Below are 18466 nucleotides of genomic sequence, written 5' to 3'. Positions count from 1 at the left end.
CCATAATAGTTATTTTTTCTCAAATAAAGAAATCAAAGAAGCTGACTGTTTATTTTCATAGTTTTCATGCAAAGAAAACTCCCAAAGTAAACGAAATGGCGAAATGGAGCAAAGAAGACGAAGAACATAAAATACCACTTTTTTTTGCGCGAGTACATAAATCATCAATTTGGAGATTAACGAGATAAATAAGACTGAGGTAAAGAGTCAACGGTAGTTTCCGATAGAAATAAGCGGGGAGAGAAGTAATTTATGTGTGTTTTGTTGGGCTTTTGTTTTGTTACTTTATTTTGCTATTCTTTATTATTGTAATTTTAAGGTTGTTTACAAGTATGAGTAATTTTTTTCATAACTTACTAATTATATTTTTATTAACAAAAGTTAAAGTTTTATTAATATTTATATGTGTGTGCTTTTTATTTGTTTTGTAGTTCCATCATTTTATTTTTTAGACGATACTATTATCCAGAAAAATTTTATATGTATATTAAATATTTTATTAGATTTATATAATCTTAGTATATACTCTTACATTTTATTTAATCTTATGTAATGATATTAATGATATTGTAACTTATTTTATTTTATTTATTTATTTATTTATTATCAAAATAATAATAATAATAAGGAAATATTCTAAGTCGCGCATAGCTTTTCAAAAGAATGTGTTGTTAGAAGTTTTGAATGGTGATAATATTTTAAAAATCGGACCAGCTAGTGTGTGAACCGGCGAATAGAGGATTAAAAATCGGACCAGTGTGTGAAAAATAGACGCCTCTACCATAGCTTTTCACTTCCTCCATTTATAATAAAAAAAATGCTTTTATGCTAAATAGGTCAGAAAACTAAATATTAAATTTAAAAATTGATTAGCGTTCAAAGCTATAATGACAGATTTTTTTTCTTATAATGTAGGTAGGGTAATATTAATTGTAGAATTTAAATGTTGAATCACAAAAGACATTTAAATGTTTTTATGATAATAGAAAATAATAAATTATTATTATGCATATTTCAGTAAAATTAGAAGTTGGAAATATTTTTTTTTGTTTTTATGATAATTAGGCGAAGAGGAAGTGAGAAAGTTTATGAAAATTAATACTAATACATATCTCCATATAATTGAGATGAAGGTAACGGTTTAGATCTAGGGTTCAATGTTTAGCGTTTAGGGTTTATGATTAATGGTTTAGGGTTCAAGTGTATCGAGCCATTCTAATTGATCTCAAATCTAGAAGATAATAGGGTTTAGGGTTTAGTATTTATGGTTTAGAGTTTTTTTTCCCTATTTATGGTTTAGAGTTCAGAGTTTAGTATTTATGGTTTAGGAGTCAAATGTATCGATCGAGCCACTCATATTGATCCAAAACTCTCTTTTATATATGTATAGAGTTGCACAATTTTTTAAAAAAAAACAGAATCTCGTCATGTTTTTTTTAATTAAAATTGCAATTTCTTGATATGAGCATATAATCAGATTTACAGCCAAGATTCAGATAAAAAAAACCTTGTAGGCTGACCCATTGTAAGATATCGAATATAGATCTAAAACCTTCAAAATAGAATAAGCGATCAACAATGTAAAATTGAATTGGGGCGGAGGGAGAATTTTATTGATATTTGGCTCATTTGTTGGTCATGATGGGTATATTTAAAAGTTAAGGGTTTATGATTTAGGTTTTAAGGTTTGGGTTTTTAGTGTATAGGGTCACTATATTGCAATGAAATGAAGCTCGACTAGGAAGTGTCTCGCCAGTGCAATCTTAAATTATTGCAACGTAAACTTGCTCCTGCAGTTATAACTCAACGGTTAATTCATATTTTCACAGAATTAAAATGCTTTTTAATTTTAAGTCTGATATTTAAATGTCAACACAAATAAGTGTTGAAATTTTAATGTGATCGTATTGACATTTTAAACAAAAGTTAGCATTTAAACGCACTCTTGTGGCTATGTGTGGTTATTGTCATTGAAAAAGTATAATCCAAAGTAAGAATATGTCGAATATTCTTTTGTTTATCATTTCACAAATTTTATTTCACATAATGAAATAAATATGAAGAAATTAAAATGATCCGTGCATCACACGGGCGTGATACTAGTTTTCCTTAAAAAGAAGGTTTCCATTTAGGACACCTTTATTGAAAATTTCCCAAAAAGTAGAAGAAATAAACCATTATAACTAGGAAAATGCATAGGACTAATAATTAATGAACTCTATAAATATGTCTCATGTATGTAATATTTCTCAAAGTTGGGTGTTTTTTACGTGACAACATGTTAGAAGATATTTTTTGAAACCATAAAACTTAGAACACAAACTACAGTACTGTCAGAAATTTATTGAAGAATAAGAGCATCCACGATGGCGCCCGTCCCGGCGGACGTCCGGCCAGCGTGCCGGAGTTCCGCGTGGGACGTCCGCCATTGCGCAACGGTGACGCGAATACGGACGTCCGCTGCGGACACCGGAGCTCTGCGGCGTTCCTAGGACGTCCGTCGCGACGTCCTTGCGGACGTCCGCCATTGCGTTGACCCCATGGACGTCCCGATTTTTTTTTCGAAAATTCTATAAATACGGCTCGTTGAACTTCATTTCATTCGCACCACTTGTATTAACGAGTATCTCTCTCTCTACGTTTCTTTTATATATCCAGAATGACTGATAGTGGTAGTGGTAGTGGCTTTGGTGCGGGCGGTAGCGGTGCGGGTGGACGGGTGGTAGTGGTGGGGGTATGATGACATAATGAGGCGAATTCATGCACGTGTGTTGGAGGCAGCGGAGAGGGAGATACATGGGAGGCAGCGGAGAGGGAGATACAGGGGGCCTTGGCGCCGGCGGTACCTCGACCCATCCATCGTCGATCTATAGTACCCTGGGACCACTCACTGCACACCGTCGGTTGTACGAGGATTACTTCGCTCCGGAGCCACGATTTGGGGAGAACATGTTCCGACGACATTTTAGGATGCATCGTCCGCTCTTTGTGAATTGTTTAATTCCGTAAATTGTTTAATTTGGTGAATTTGTGAATTTTTATTATTGTGAGAATTTTTATTACTGTGCAGTGGGAAGTCCTTATGGCGTGAAAGGAGGTGTTTTTGGAATGTCCGCCGGAACATCCGCACCACTGTGGATGCTCTAAAAGCGCAAAGTACACTTATCGAATTAAGACTAATACAAATTTAATCTTGCAAAAGAGGGCTTTTTTGTCAAGATTCAAACAACATATGAGCAAGAATTGGTAGAGCTTTCGGCAAAAAAATTGCACCACGACTAAGTCGTCAGAATCTTCAGTTATTTTGATTTTAAAACATGCAAAATGGCATAGATCGATATTAATGTTAATTTTTTTATTGACTTCTATGGTTTTTTTGTTGTTTTTTATGAACTACTATTAATTGCTAAAGGACCACTATGGATACTAACAAAATATGGAGAAGGGAAGCAATAACAATATTAAAAAAATGTCAAGTTCATGTTGACATTCAAACCATTACTTACGGTGACTTCTATTAAAATAATGCTTGAATTCTCTTTAATTATTTGCTTTTTTTTTTATACAATTACAAATTTAAAAGTCACTAAAATTTTTGCACCTTTCGAGAAGTTTGTGAAGTTACTATAGTTCAATATTAATTTTGTCTTCTTTAGTATAGTAGTATGTAAGAACAGGAAAAAGTGGCAAAATTTCATGGCAACTACTTCTAGTTTTTTAGAAGAATTGGTCAGAAATACCATCCAAAGGTAACATAGGATATTCTCTACTTTCGAGGAAAATTCTTACTCATATTATAATTTGGTCAGCTAATGAATACGCACTATAATACGTATTTAATTATTTTACACTTAGTTATAGTAATATTTTTTACTTTTTAATCCAATTTTATTTTTGACTTTGTGAAGTGGGCAATGGATTTGAATTTCATTAAATATAATAATACTCTCATCCGTCCCAAATTAATTAAGTCTTCTTATTTTTTAGATGTGCTGAGTTAAATGAGTCTTTCATTTTTAGCATAATCAATCAGTTTATTATTTCTCTAACTTTTTTTTCCCTTTTCGATTCTCCGTTTAATAATTTATTTTATTTGGTATCTTACTTTATTTACTCATCTATTTTATTTTGTTTTTGTGTCCCACTTTATCTTATTATCACTCAACTTACTAAGCACTACTTTCTTAAATAACATGGAATTTGGCAGTGGAACAAAAACTATGTATCACATACGAGTTAAAGACCAGTGGTTTTATTATTGATCACTCGAGTCATTCCAAGATATTCGACAATGACACTGCTATAAGTCTATAAGTCTATAATTTCAATGTCACCAAATTCATTCTGACTAAATTAAACACATTATAATACACCATTATGCATGTTAAACACTACATCCCTCTTCAAGACTTCAAACTAGCTACTTCTTTTATAAACTTACATGTCTTTACATTCTTCATACTTTCCAAATATGCCTATTTCAACACTCACCTTCCTCACCTTACTTCTTTTGCTTCTCACGAATGGATTCAACACCACTGCAGCAAAGGCTGATGTCGGAGTCATTCTTGATCTTCAAACACCTCTTGGAATGATGTACAAAACTTGCATTTCTATGGCCATTCAAGATTTTTACTCCAAAAACACTTACAAAACCATGATCGTGCCTCATTTCAGAGATTCGAGCAGTGATATCGACTCTTCAGCTTCTGCAGGTAAGTGTATGATATAGTTTATCACTTACTAATAAGAAATACAAACCACTTAAATTTTGCTGATTTTAGTAAGATTTGAACTTCCCCTGCAGCTATTGATCTGCTCAAGTGATGGCGATTTTCGGGCCACAAACATCCATTCAAGCAGATTTTGTGATAGACATTGGTGACAAAGTGAAAGTCCCAATAATCTCACCAGCAACGAGTCCATCTCTTTCGCCTCGAGAATCTCCCTATTTCATCAGATCATCATGGTGTTCTGCTTCTCAAGGCAAAGCAATTGCAGCAATTGTCAAGAATTTTGATTGGAGGGAAGTTGTCTTAGTCTACGAAGACACAACTTATGGGATTGGATTATTGCCATTTCTAAGTGAGGATTTGTTACAAAGCAATGCTCTTGTCTCAAACATGACATCAATCTCCCCTTCTGCTGAGAATGACCACATTCTTGAAAGACTGTTCGAGCTGAAGAAGATGCAAACAAGGGTGTTTGTCGTCCACATGCTCCCACCTGTCGCGTCGCGTTTCTTCAAGATGGCGTGGAGAGCCGGGATGATGGAGGAGGGGTATGCTTGGATCACTGCAGACGCCCTCACTAGTTTGCTGGACTCTTTGGATCCGGAGACTATTGAGGCCATGCAAGGCGTGAAGGCCTATTCCCCGCGGTCCAGTGAAGTTCAGAACTTCACTGGGCGATGGAGGAAGAGGCTTCGCCAGGAGAATCCGGAGCTTGAAAGATTAGAACTGAACGCTTTTGGTTTGTGGGCTTATGACAGCATAGAGGCTCTAGCAGAATCCGTGGAGCGCGTAGGCGTGGATGCATCTCCAAGATTCAAGAACACGGCTCGTGGAACTGATTTGGAAGCAATAGGAACCTCAAATAGTGGTCCAAAACTTGCTCCTTTGCTCAGAAACTTCACCTCACAAGGGTTGAGTGGGGATTTCATGATCAAGAATGGTGAATTGCAGGCTTCTGTGTTTGAGATCATGAATGTAGTAGGCACGGGAGCAAACACTGTGGGATTTTGGAGGAAAAACCAAGGGATTTCCAAGAGACTGAAGAAGGGAGGTGATGGTGATGATCCGAAGCAGAGGCTTGGAGCTGTGGTGTGGCCGGGGCAGACGAGCGAGGCGCCACGAGGGTGGGAAGTGGCGGCTGCGAATGCGAGGACGCTGAAGATCGGAATCCCCATCAAGTGCAGAGCTAGCCACCTTGTGAATGTTTCAAGAGATGAAGAAACAGACATAGTTAATGCAACTGGCTTCTGTATTGATGTGTTTGAAGAGGCCATGAGATCACTGCCTTATCCAATCAAATTTGAATACATCCCTTTCCAAAATGCTGATCAAAACAGTCCTTATTATAACTATGAAAGCCTCCTTCAGCAACTATCCCTCAAGGTAAATTATCTGTTTTACATTTTGCATGCATGTGTATCCTAATTTGGTTGGTTGATTTAGTATTTGAATGGACTAAAAACATTTGTTGGCAATGACAGAACTTTGATGCAGTGGTAGCAGATATAACCATGACAGCAAAGAGATCAAAACAAGTAGACTTCACCATTCCCTACATAGAATCTGGGATTTCTACAGTTGTGCCAATACAGGAAAGCAAGGAGAGTGCTTGGGATTTCATGGAGCCTCTCACGGCCGTTCTATGGTTCACCATTGGAGCCTTCTTCCTCTTCACTGGCTTCGTCGTGTGGGTCCTCGAGCATCGCCTCAACCAAGAGTTCCGAGGCCCGCTTCACCAGCAAGTAGGAATGATCTTCTGGTTCGCCTTCTCAACACTAACATTTTCACAGAGTAAGTCCTAATCTAAGCCCCGTATGTTTAACTCGAAAACTGTTTTTTGGGAAAGTAATCTGATTCCTAAACTATTATGATTCTCAAACTGTCAATACTTTTTCATGACAGAGGAGAAAGTGAAGAGCAACCTGTCGAGATTCGTGGTGATCATATGGCTATTTGCTGTGCTCGTGCTAACAGCAAGCTACACTGCAAACTTGACATCTCTGCGCACGGTGAAGCAGCTCGATGCCACGGACTTTCGCGATATAACAATGAAAGGTGAATGTGTTGGGTTCAAAGAAAGCTCAATTGTGAGGGGAGTTTTGGATAGTACAATACCAGACACCTCCAAGTTCAAAGTCCTGACCTCCTTTGAAGAGTACCACCAAGCACTTTCATTAGGTAGCAGAAAAGGTGGAGTTGCTGCAGTTGTTGACAACTTGCCTTCCATTAAGCTCTTCCTCTACAACTATTGCCACAAATACACCATGAGTGGTTCAATCCATAAAAATTCCGGTTTCGGATTTGTAAGTACTTTTTATGATTGATAACATACATGATGATTGAGTCTTTTAGTTCATTATTTCGTACTCTCTTCGTCCAACAATAAAAGTCTCATTTCTTAAAACACGTGTTCGAAAAAAAGTGCTCCTATTACAAAGCTAAAGCGAAATTCTGCAGGCGTTTCAAAAGGGCTCGCCACTAACCTTGGATGTTTCAAGAGCAATCTTGGAGATGCAAGAGAATGGTAAAATGGACAGGATTTCGAGAAAATGGTTTGGCGAAGGAGGCTGCGGCTTGAGCAATGCGACGGCCGCTGACTCGAAAAGACTAACTGTAAACAACTTCAAGGGGTTGTTCTTGATCACTGGACTGTCTTCATTCTCAGCTCTAGCCATATTCTTGTTCTTTTTTTTCTACAAGAATCGACTCGTTTGGAGCTCGGATGCCTCTCTCAAGCACAAACTAGTGCAACTTGCTCAGATTTTTGATAGGGAGAGAGATGATGAGTAACTGCCATTGTGAAGAAATGGTAAAATACAATGATGCTGCTAATCTTGAATTTAGTAAATTTAGCAGTAGAGTTTATATTTTTTTAACAGGAAACATGCTGTAATTCTTTTGTCAGATAATGAAGTGTACATATATGGAGTATTAGATATGAGTTAGCATTAAAGCAACAATGATCATGGGTGTTTGTGATAGGAGTGAAGAAGAATTAGGATTAGACCTAATAATTTTGTCCACTATGAATATTTTCTATGTACAACAACATAAAGCAACTTTGTAGTTATGAATTATTAGCCTCTGGCAAATTTATATCAACTGTTGAGAGCCCTTCATCTTGGGAAAACATTCATTCTGCATCAAAACAAGTCCTAATTGATGGACCTTGTGATAAACCCTCATATTCTGAGTGTTTTGATCTTCTCCCAACAAAAGCTCTACCAAGACTATGCTTTTTCTTGACTGAAGCCGATGAGGCTAATATATGCCGGTTCTCATAAAAGAATCGGGAGAAGAACACAGCTAGAGCCGTTGATGATGATAGCCATGCAATGAGGAAAAGGCCGGTGAAACGGTCCAGATCCAGGCTTTCCAATCCATCAGCATAGCAGGCTTCATGTGGTCGAAACCACCTTCTTGTGATCAAATCCATTTTTCCATTCTCTTTCATATCCAAGATTGCTATTGAAACATCATCAACTAATGCCTGAAGCTCTGACCAATTCTTGCTCATATGTTTTTAGAATCTTGACAAAACAGCAATCTTGTAGTAAAAACTTACTATAATTATGATATTAAAAATTTCTTAATTTATATCAAAAAATAAAATCCATATTTATGGAGTAAATCAGTAGTTACCCTAAATTAATAATGGACTGTTTCTTTTGGGGGAATTAGTAATTGATAGACTAATATTGAGAAAAAAAGTTGATAATGTATAAACACAGCTTTCATAGTTCAAACCTGATATTACAGATATTTACAATCAAAATTACTGCATCAAGACTAGAATATAAGTAACAAGTGACAGTTGTATTGTTGACCACTTCCCTTGTTCACAACAAATGCAGCTTTTGGGCTTACTCTTCATCTCTGCTGCAACCATTTCTTCACAAACAACTGCTGATTTGCTGGAAAATGGCAGCAACTCATTGTCGCTCTCCCTGTGATCAAAAAGTTGAGCAAGTTGAAGTAGTTTGTGCTTGAGAGAAGCAGCAGAGCTCCAAACAAGGCGATTATCGTACAAAAAAGTGAAGAAGAATATGAGTAGAGCCTGATAATGAAGATAAGCCAGTAATGAAGAACAGCCCACTGAAGTTTTTGACATCTAGCTTTCTGGAGTCGGCATCCGTTGTATTGGTTGAGCTGCAGCCTCCTTCGCCAAACCATTTTCTTGAAATCTGATCCCTTTTTCCATTCTCTTTCATCTTCAAGATTTCTCTTGAAACATCTGGGGCGAGGGGTGAACCCTTTTGAAAGGCAAATCCAAAACCAGAATTGCTATGGATGAGACCACTCATGGTGTATCTGTGAAGATGAAGGTAGCTCCGATGGTGATCCAGAGGTTTCTTGTGAGAGGCCCAAGCTCCTTTATTAGGACAACGGTAGAAATCCCAGATTCTATGTAGCGAATGGTGAAGTCTACTTGTTGTGCTCGGCTAGCTGACATCGTTATATCTGCTACCACTGCATCACCTTTCTGTCATTTTCCAACAAAATGTTTTCAGTCCTTTGAAAAACAAAACTAACACAAGGAAAAAATAATGTATAGCTTGAGTGCTAGCTGTTGAATGAGGCTGTCATAGTTATAAACAGTGCTATTTTGATCAGCATTTTTGAAAGGTATGTATTCAAGTTGAACTGGATAAGGCAGTGATCTCATAGCCTCTTCAAACACATCAATGCAGAAACCACTTGCATTAACTTTCCCTGCTTCTTCATCTATTGAAACATCCACAAGCTGGCTAGCTCTGCATTTCGTCGGCACTCCAATCTTCAGCATCCTCGTATTCGCAGCCGCCACTTCCCACCCTAGTGGCGCCTCGCTCGTCTGCCCCGGCCACACCACAGCTCCTAGCCTCTGCTTCGGATCATCATCACCATCTCCCTTGTTCAGTCTCTTGGAAATCCCATGATTTTTCCTCCAGAATCCCACACTGTTTGCTCCATTGCCTACTACATGCATGATCTCAAACACAGAAGCCTGCAATTCACCATTCTTGATTACAAAATCCCCACTCAGCCCTTTTGAGGTGAAGTTTCTGAGCAAATGAGCAAGTTGTGGGCCACTATTTGAAATCCCTATTGCTTCCAAATCTGTCGAATTGCGTATTCTTGAACCTCGGAGATGCATCTGCGCGTACGCGCTCCACGGATTGATTCCGCTAGAGCGGTAACACTGTCATAAGCCCACAAACCAAAAACTTTCAGTTCTGATGTTTCAAGCTCCATATTCTCCTGGCGAAACCTCTTCCTCGGGGAACAGGCCTTCACGCCCACCACGCCTTGCATGGCCTCAATAGTCTCTGAGTCCAACAAGCTAGTGAGCGCGTCCGCGATGATCCAAGCGTACCCCTCCTCCATCATCACGCGACGCCACAGGTGGGAGCATGTGGACGACAAACACCCTCGTCTGCATCTTCTTCAACTCGAACAGTCTTTCGAGAATGGCGTCGTTGTTAGCAGAAGGGGAGATCGGTATCATGTTTGAGACAAGAGCGTTGCTCTCAAGCAAATCCTCTGCTAGGAAAGGCAATAGGCCACTCCCGTCGTTGGTGTCTTGGTAGACTAAGACGACTTCCCTCCAACCAAAGTGGTTGACGATTGAAGCAACTGCTTTGGCTTGAGAAGCAGAGCACCAGGAAGATCAGATGAAGAAAGGGGATTCTTGAGGGGATAGAGATGGACTGGTTGCTGGTGAGATTATTGGGACTTTCACTCTATCACCAATATCTATCACAAAATCTGCTTGAATGGATGCTTGTGGCCCAAAAATCTCTATCACTTGAGTGTTTTTGAGCAGATCAATAGCTGCATGGGAAGTTTAAATATTGCCAAAATCAGTGCTTAGAAGAAATCGAAGTGATATATACTTACATACCTGCAGAAGCTGCAGAGACGATATCAATGTTTGAGTCTCTGAAATGAGGCACGATCATTGTTTTGTAAGTGTTTTTGGAGTAGAAATCTTCGATGGCCATAGAATGATTCTGCAAGTTTTGTACATCGGTGTCTGAAGATCAAGAATGATTCCCACGTCAACCTTTGCAGCTGTGGTGTTGAATCCATTAGTGAAATGAAAGAGAAGAAGATGAAGAAAAGTCAAGAAGGTGATTCTTAAAATAAGCATAATTGTCTAGAAACGGGACTTTGTGTATATGCATTATATGTGTTTGATTTAGTCAGCATGAATTTGGTGACTTTTTAATATAGTTATGAATTTTTTATAGTGACATTAATTGGCTAATAGTAGTATCTTGGAGTGCATTATCAAAATACTTTTAGGTGGTGTTCGGTTGTTTCCTAGATAAAATATTACCAAAATATAATCTAGCATTGAGTTGTGAGATTATTTTAGTCATAGAGGGTTAGCTATTACTAATTATCCCATAATTATCAATCTAGGATTGAGTTGGAGGACGAAATCTCATGAACTAAACACACTACTAATTTAATCTCAGATACAATCTTGCAAACCAAACACCCCTTTAGTATTACTAACTATATTTGTGTTCCACTATTAATTCATTATTCAAGTTGATATATAGGCTTGTCCCCCTATTAAATTCATTATTCAACTTGATATATAGTTTGTGTCCCACTATTAAATTCCTTATCTAAGTACATTAAAACGATGAAAGCTTTACGGATAAGCAAACATCCTACTCCCCTTTCTTCAAGTAAAAAACATACTCGTATTTATTAAAGTAGAGATATTATTAATATAACAAATTGCGATTGACATTTAATTAGATAGTAATTGTAAAATAATGAAATGTTATAGTGTCCATGTATTAACCGACCAAATTATAGTATAAGAATTTTTCTCTCGAGTAGCGTATATCCTATGTTACTTAGGAGGTTGGATGATATCTCTGACCAATTCTTGCATATAACCACAAGTAATTTCCATGAAATTTTGCCACTTTTTATCCACAAATGTTTATACTAAAGAAGACAAAACTAATACACCATTGAACTGATTTTGCTTGATTTTACTGTCTCGAAAAGGTCCAAAAATGTTAGGAGACTTTTGAATTTGTAATATAAAAGCAAATAATTCAGAAGAATATTAGTAGGAGTAGTTCAATACTGGAATTATTTTAGAAGAAGTCGGCGAATAATGGTTAATGTCAACATGAATTTGCCATTTTCTATTCTTGTTTTTGCTTTAGGCATGCATTAGCCCTTCGCCACATAGCTACCTACTATCAACATATCTTTATCCTAGTGTTACTTAAGCAATTAATCTTCTAGTAGTTCATAAAAAATAAACAAAAACACATTAGAAGTCAATACAAAAGACATTTTCAAGTTGATTGCTGGCCAATCAACCATTTGTTCAAAGTAGTAGTAGTTGCTGAGAGAGAGAGAGGGAGGGAGAGAGAATCTTGCAAATTTTGGATTGGTGACATTACAAGATAAGCTTGTACATATAACACAAAACAACTATGCAAATTTAGGTTCTGTACTAACACCTTATCAACATATACACACTCAAAATGCCCCTCTGCTGAGAAACAATAAAGAATTTCTAGCCTTCCAAGAAATCATATTTATGGCTACAAATCTACTGCTTTGGCCATTAAAAAGGGTAAACAAAAAAATATGGAGCAAGCAAAATACTATAAAGGCATTTACCCGTCACAAACCGTGTGCCTGCAGTCTAATGTACATATTCCGTAACAATTTTGCCTCAGGAACTTCCATGAGATCTCACGGATGAGATAGATTGAGCTGAAATAGAAGCGGTTGGACTGTTGAGGTCGCGCTCTCCGTTGGTGTTCTTCGGTTGACCACTCAGCTTCTCTATCGCGTCTTGACAAACTTCATTGAACCAGTCATCTTCTGGAAGTACACTGCAAATGGAAAAACACCGCTCACAAGTTCATAATTAATCAATCCATCAAAGAAGATGATGAATTAGCTTATATTAATTTTATTTATCTATCTGAAAGCTGTATTTCTCTTTTGTTGGGGTCGCCGGGGGTTAGGTTGATGGTCATGTAGCAAACAATTCGTCACTCAACAAGTAAGTCCAAAACTAATATTTACTCATCAATAAGAAACCAGAGTGATATATGCAAGGATACTCCCAGCAAACGCCATTATTTATTGTGGATAGCTCTATGCCACGGATTTCTAATTCAGCTTTTTGTAGTGACAAGTCTTTTTTCCATCCATGACATTATCAATTTATCAGAGATGTTCATTAAATTATTTCAAACAAACAAAATAAATAATGACAATAAGCTCAATCAAATCTGAACATGGGAAAATAATTATGAAAAATTACCTATATGGATCCATGCCTGTTGAAGAAAATGCAGCAATTGCTTTATTTATAATATCATTCACTACACGGTGCAAGTTCCTGGACAAGTAGCGGCCTTGCGAGGCAAAACACATGACAAATTTCATATCCAGATAGAACTGCAAGAATTAAGATTGTGAATACACAGACAAGGGGAATGGAAAATAGGAGCAATCAAAGAGCGGATATCAGTTTTCCAAACCTGTTGTAGACCAAGATCACCCAACGGCCTAGGTCCTTCCTCGATGTCATCCCAAAATGTTTGATCTTCTGAAAGCCATAAAATGACAGTCTCTGTGAGCCTCATTAACAACAGTGTGGCAAATCTCTCCCGGCCTACAAACATATCTGCTGCTATACTAGCCATTCTATTCAACTTGGCATGAAGATCCTGGAAGCATAGAATATAGAATACAATATATGAATGTACAGCTTTTCAAATGTTGGTGACGGAAGGATGGATGTCAATAGATTGTACACCATACAATGTCCAAAAGTTAACACCACTATGCAAACAGTTTATAGAGATAGGGAAGCCAACTGATCAAATTAAAAATATAAGTATACCTGAAACACTGGAGTAGGGAACCACTCAATTTCAATAGCATTCCCATTCATATTTATGTATGTCTCCGCAGTCAGATAGCTATCACCTTCTTCCGTGAAAATGAGGTCTAGAGCATGTTGGCGGCAGAAACTATCTTTCAATCTATCAACAGAACTCACAAGGCGCCTCCTCCATTCCCTTTGCTCAGGATTACGGTTTTGGCGGTCCATGGGCCTTCTACGAGCATCATCCTTGTAATTAGCCTGACTTAATGGGGCGAGCTTCATTGCTGCACGAGGCAAAAGCTCCTCAGCAAGTAAGGATGCATTGGCAAGCAATGCTATTTGTTGTGCTTCGGTTTCAGCCATTCGAACAATTTTATTTCCCGAACCCTCAAAATCTGCCTCCTCATCCATTGAAGCGGGTAGAGCTTTTATGAGCATACTTACATAAGAATTGAACACCTGGAACAAGCCATCCAGCGTTCTAGTACCTAACTGCATGCTCAATAGGGGACCTACATCTTCAAAGAAGTCCTGCACAAACAACCATAAACACCACAATCAGGATCGGGGTTGGCACCATCTCCAGAAGAGAGCTATTGTAGATAATTTTGCTAGCAAAAGTATTGAGTGCGTAAGAAATACTCCCTCCGTCCCACAATAATTGTCACTCTTATTGTGCGCACGGGTTTTAAGAAATGTAAAGAAAAGTTGGTTGGAAAAGTTAGTGGAATGTGAGACCCACTTTTTTATATTGGTTTTATAATAAAATGTGAGTGAAGTGAGTTAGTGGAATGTGGGACCTACTAACCATTTAGGGTAAAAATGAAGTGTGACAATTATTGTGGGACGGACCAAAATGGAAAAGAGTGACAATTATTGTGAGACGGAGGGAGTAGTATGTTAAGTTGTTAGCAAACCCTTCCAAGAGAGTTTAAAAATAAGAAAAAAAAAGTGGAACGATGGTCGATAAATCATACTGATAAAAGTTTATCACAGCAGAAGATCATCTGATGTTTTATAAACTGCCAGTTCCTAGGAATATTTTTTTGAGGGTGATGTATTTCCTGGTGATTAAGGTAACAATTTGAAAATGTTATTTCAAGCCTACGAATCAGGAATCAGGACAAGATATTCGTCATTCTCTGCTCACACTTCAGAACATAATAAAATTTACCTGGACCATTGTATTGAAACGATGAGCACTACTTGAAAGCTTGTGCTGATGTGCCAATGCACTACCAGAAACAGCTACAGTCGTTCTTCCAGACAAACGCACAGCGCCAGGAGGATATGTGAGCTCCCAATCATCAGCAGCTGCTAAGGCAGCTGTGCTCTCTTCAATTCGCTTTAAATTAGCATCCAGAGCTTGCTCAATGCTGGGTCTAAAAAGCTTTATAAGAACAGGACAAAGAGCAAGTCCACGAGCTTCAAGTAAGGAACAGTGGCCTAATGCTATTTGAACGCATTCTGCGGCAGATCTCAATCCTCCAGCAGCCGCAGATGAAGCTAGTGCATGTCTTTTGACTAGAAGTGCATATGCTTCTGTCTGTTTCGTTGCCCACATGACAAGCTCAGATGTATAAGCTGTTTCCTTGCCAAAAATAGCCTTGGAATCACTTGCTGCTTGAGAAATGGCAGAGAATACAAGCTGTGAAAGAGCTGCTGTATATGCTCCACCATGAGATGTGTTTGATGGGCGGAGACTTTGCATGTTGTATTGATACCTCTGATAATGAGCATTAAGGAGTAAACTATGAGCACGTGGACCATCACCTAGCTTTTTAAGAGCAGAAATTGATGCACGAAGCTCAGAACCCCGCGTGGAAGGTTGGCAGGCAGCTTCAGCAAGCTGATCAGCTAACCTTTGTCTGCGTTCAGTTATAGAAGTCTGAAGTGACAAAAGCATGACGGGAGACAGAGTTTTCTTTTCTTTTGCTTCAGCCACAATACGCTCACCCTCATCAAGGCTGACCAAGGCTTCATCAATCCTTCTTTCAGCTAACAATACATCAAGGAAATCGGGAAATTCTGTTGACCATTTCTCTAACTCAGAAGGTTCTCCTACTTCGTTGTTGGACAAACCAGTTGTCACTGAACCCTCAGGAACAGTGTCAGATGAAGAGTCAATATGAACTCCCTCAGCTAGATTATGAATCAGTGTTGCCTGAGTGGACAGCAAGTTTCTCATTGATGAAAGTTCACCCTCTAAGTCTGATATCTCTTTGGACGTACTGCAGTTTTCATAGAAAGTAAGACGAAAGCTATTACATTAGTATGTTGCATTACAGCAGACGGTAATAACTAAATAGATCTAGTTTACAGTAAAATACAATGCTGGATGCATGCTAAAAACATATGATAATATAAAAGTGTCCCAATTAAGAAGAATAGATCTCCAGAAGTTCTCTATCGTTCAGGTCATCAAAGAGAAGGTTGGCAGCTATTTGGTTAATATGAACAAGCAGCAGCTATTGAGCACTTGGACAGCATTTTGATTTTCAGTAGCATAATAATATCTAAATGCAACGCAAACAAAGAGGTAGCTCCACATCTTAGGTCTTTGAATGCCTTTCTGCATTCCAGTATGCAAAAGCGGGACTAAAGGCAGAGCGATGACATTGTTACAACAACCCTGACATAACCACAAAGAACTCACCGAATAAAAGCTGTATAATTTGCAAAAACACTTCGGCGCATTTCTTCAGCAGAAGCTCTTTTCAGATCAACGAGATTTGAGCATAATTGCCTAATTTCCTGCAAAATTGTTAAAACTGTTATATTCAGCACAAGCTCCCATTTTCTAATGAAGACTGAAATCAAATTCAAAACTTGGGCATCAAGCTGAGCATCAACACAAGAAACTGATTCCCCCCCCCCCCCAAATGTCCTCCTACTGGAAGAGATGATAAGACATTTCACAGTGGGATTTGCTACTTTAGGCCACTTTACATAAAATGGACAGAGGTAGTCAATGAGGTCGGGAGGATGTTCACTTAATTCGTATGGTATGCAAAGGAGATATAATCGATAAAATAAAACTGGTATACGAAGCATAATGCAGTGAATGTGATTAATGAATGCATCATTCCAAATCATCAGATCTTTCTCTTTAACAGTTCTACTGAAATCAGATTCTCTTCTCTGCCCACCACAATTTCTCATTTCTCTATACCTATTTTTAGTAAGAGGCAAAACTCAAAAATTGTAACATCAACCCCCCATACACACAATATTGAATAAAATCATTCCTATTTGTTGGCATTTTTGCTAAATTCCACCTTGTTTCTCTACATCAAAACAAAGGCAAGAAAAAATCAAAATGTGGAATATTATGTTTCTCATGGTACCAACTTCATTGAGCTATTTATACCAAATTTTTAGATCATAAGAACATCATCGGAGAAAACTTATTCTATGATCATCACCGAGAAATGTGAAACTAATCCTTAGACTACTATACTATTTTAACAAGGGAAAACACCTATAAATAGGAAAAAATCTTCCTTAATCATTAACCAATTATTGTCAAACAAGTTGCTATCATATACTTTCGCGCAATTTTCCCCAACCAAATTAAAATCCAAAACAGAAGTTCTCCGTTCCCCCAATCACAGCAAAAATTCCGTACCTTTTCGCTAAGCGAATGACACCTGGACTGCACAAAGCCATCGGCATCGAAGTTATCAGACCTGAAAACTTTCAAATTTTCCTCAAATTTCACCACTCCGTCTTTGACATTTCCCTTCACTGAAGCTCCCGTGTGCACCGCTCTTGACCGAGTCGATTTTGCCGAAGCCATTGCTAAACAGACTTCCTCGGGAACGAATTAACTGAACTAATTCAAAACCAATCGGGTAAATTAAGCTGAGCAAAAACAGATTCACCGCAATTCGGCGGCTCAGATCCGGCAGCTGCTGCTCCAACGCAAAGCTAGGGCAGCTCCGATCCGAAACTGGAGAGAAATCAAGAGATTGATACAGTATAGATGAGATTAGGGATTGAATCAGGCATTAAAGAAAAAAAACGGGAGGTTTTGCTGAGTTGGTTTTGGTTGACGGAATGTTTTGGTGGACTGTCAAAGAAACCTCTCTTACTCTTACTTTTGTTTTGATTAAAATACCGATAAATACTTTTTTTTATCAAAATTGGGATCATTATTGGTCCATTTTTTGGTGATAAATTAACCCCCCCCCAATTTCAAACTTTTGTTTCTCCCCACAAATGCAATAATTGTAGCTTATCCTATTCATCGTTATTCAAATCTTTCTTAGAGCATCCGCAGCGGTGGCGGTTGGCGCCACCGCCGTCCGTGCCAGCGGCAAGGCGAAGAACCGCCACCGCTGCAACCGCGCCGCTAGCACGGCGCTGTTCGATGTATCGAGCACGTCCGTGCCAGCGGACGCACACGTGTCACTCTCCCATTCGCCAACGGCATAGCCGTTGGTTTCAAACAATTTTTTATTTTTTTTTTAAAAAATCGGTTTTTTATTAAAAAAACCGATAAAAAATAAAAAAAAAATTTCACTTCCCCAAAAAATTATATCCGTTTATAACCGTTTTTCCCCACTTTTTAATTTTTTTTTTATTTTTTTTACCCCAAAAATACACACTTTCATCTATAAATACCCCCAATTTCACTCCCAAAAATTCACACTTTCACTACACAATTCTCATCATCATTCTCTCATCTCCATTCTCATCTTCAATCTCTCATATCCATTTTCATCTTCCTCTCACACCCTACAACACCACTATGTCCGGTAACGACGACAACCCAAGCGGCTCTCACGGTTGGAACCCCGAATGGTTCGGTTCGCAACCGTTTCCTAGTCCGGAAACGGAATATTCGGCCCCTCCTCTCACC

The 18466-nt window shown here is 38.2% G+C and overlaps 3 protein-coding genes across 4 annotated transcripts; 1 reads left to right on the top strand and 2 right to left on the bottom strand.

The window, feature by feature from the left end:
• Positions 1–4826: 4826 nt before the first annotated feature.
• LOC121795035 (glutamate receptor 2.7-like) lies at positions 4827–7523 on the top strand. Its single transcript, XM_042193469.1, has 4 exons — positions 4827–6116; positions 6215–6524; positions 6636–7036; positions 7191–7523. Exons 1-4 carry the CDS (start codon positions 4827–4829, stop codon positions 7521–7523), a joined length of 2334 nt encoding a protein of 777 aa, XP_042049403.1.
• Positions 7524–8436: 913 nt separating this feature from the next.
• Positions 8437–10870, bottom strand: LOC121793608 (glutamate receptor 2.7-like). 2 transcript variants are annotated; one of them, XM_042191640.1, is made up of 3 exons: positions 10614–10870; positions 9436–10547; positions 8437–9216 (listed from the first exon to the last, which is right to left on the bottom strand). In XM_042191640.1, the coding sequence occupies exons 2-3, from the start codon at positions 9868–9870 to the stop codon at positions 9034–9036; spliced, it is 618 nt and encodes a 205-aa protein (XP_042047574.1). In that variant the 5' UTR covers positions 9871–10547; positions 10614–10870; the 3' UTR covers positions 8437–9033. The 2 variants fall into 2 exon arrangements, with proteins under 2 accessions (XP_042047574.1, XP_042047572.1); XM_042191638.1 differs by having other exon boundaries at positions 10618–10870.
• A 1245-nt stretch (positions 10871–12115) lies between these two features.
• Positions 12116–17688, bottom strand: LOC121794119 (exocyst complex component EXO84B-like). Its single transcript, XM_042192141.1, has 7 exons — positions 17231–17688; positions 16259–16356; positions 14777–15833; positions 13618–14133; positions 13253–13441; positions 13033–13169; positions 12116–12595 (listed from the first exon to the last, which is right to left on the bottom strand). The coding sequence occupies exons 1-7, from the start codon at positions 17399–17401 to the stop codon at positions 12433–12435; spliced, it is 2331 nt and encodes a 776-aa protein (XP_042048075.1). The 5' UTR covers positions 17402–17688; the 3' UTR covers positions 12116–12432.
• Positions 17689–18466: the final 778 nt, after the last annotated feature.

Source organism: Salvia splendens, chromosome 3 (genome assembly GCF_004379255.2).
Source record: "Salvia splendens isolate huo1 chromosome 3, SspV2, whole genome shotgun sequence".
In the NCBI taxonomy this organism is placed as follows: Eukaryota; Viridiplantae; Streptophyta; class Magnoliopsida; order Lamiales; family Lamiaceae; genus Salvia; species Salvia splendens.
This window is presented reverse-complemented; position numbering and strand designations above follow the sequence as displayed.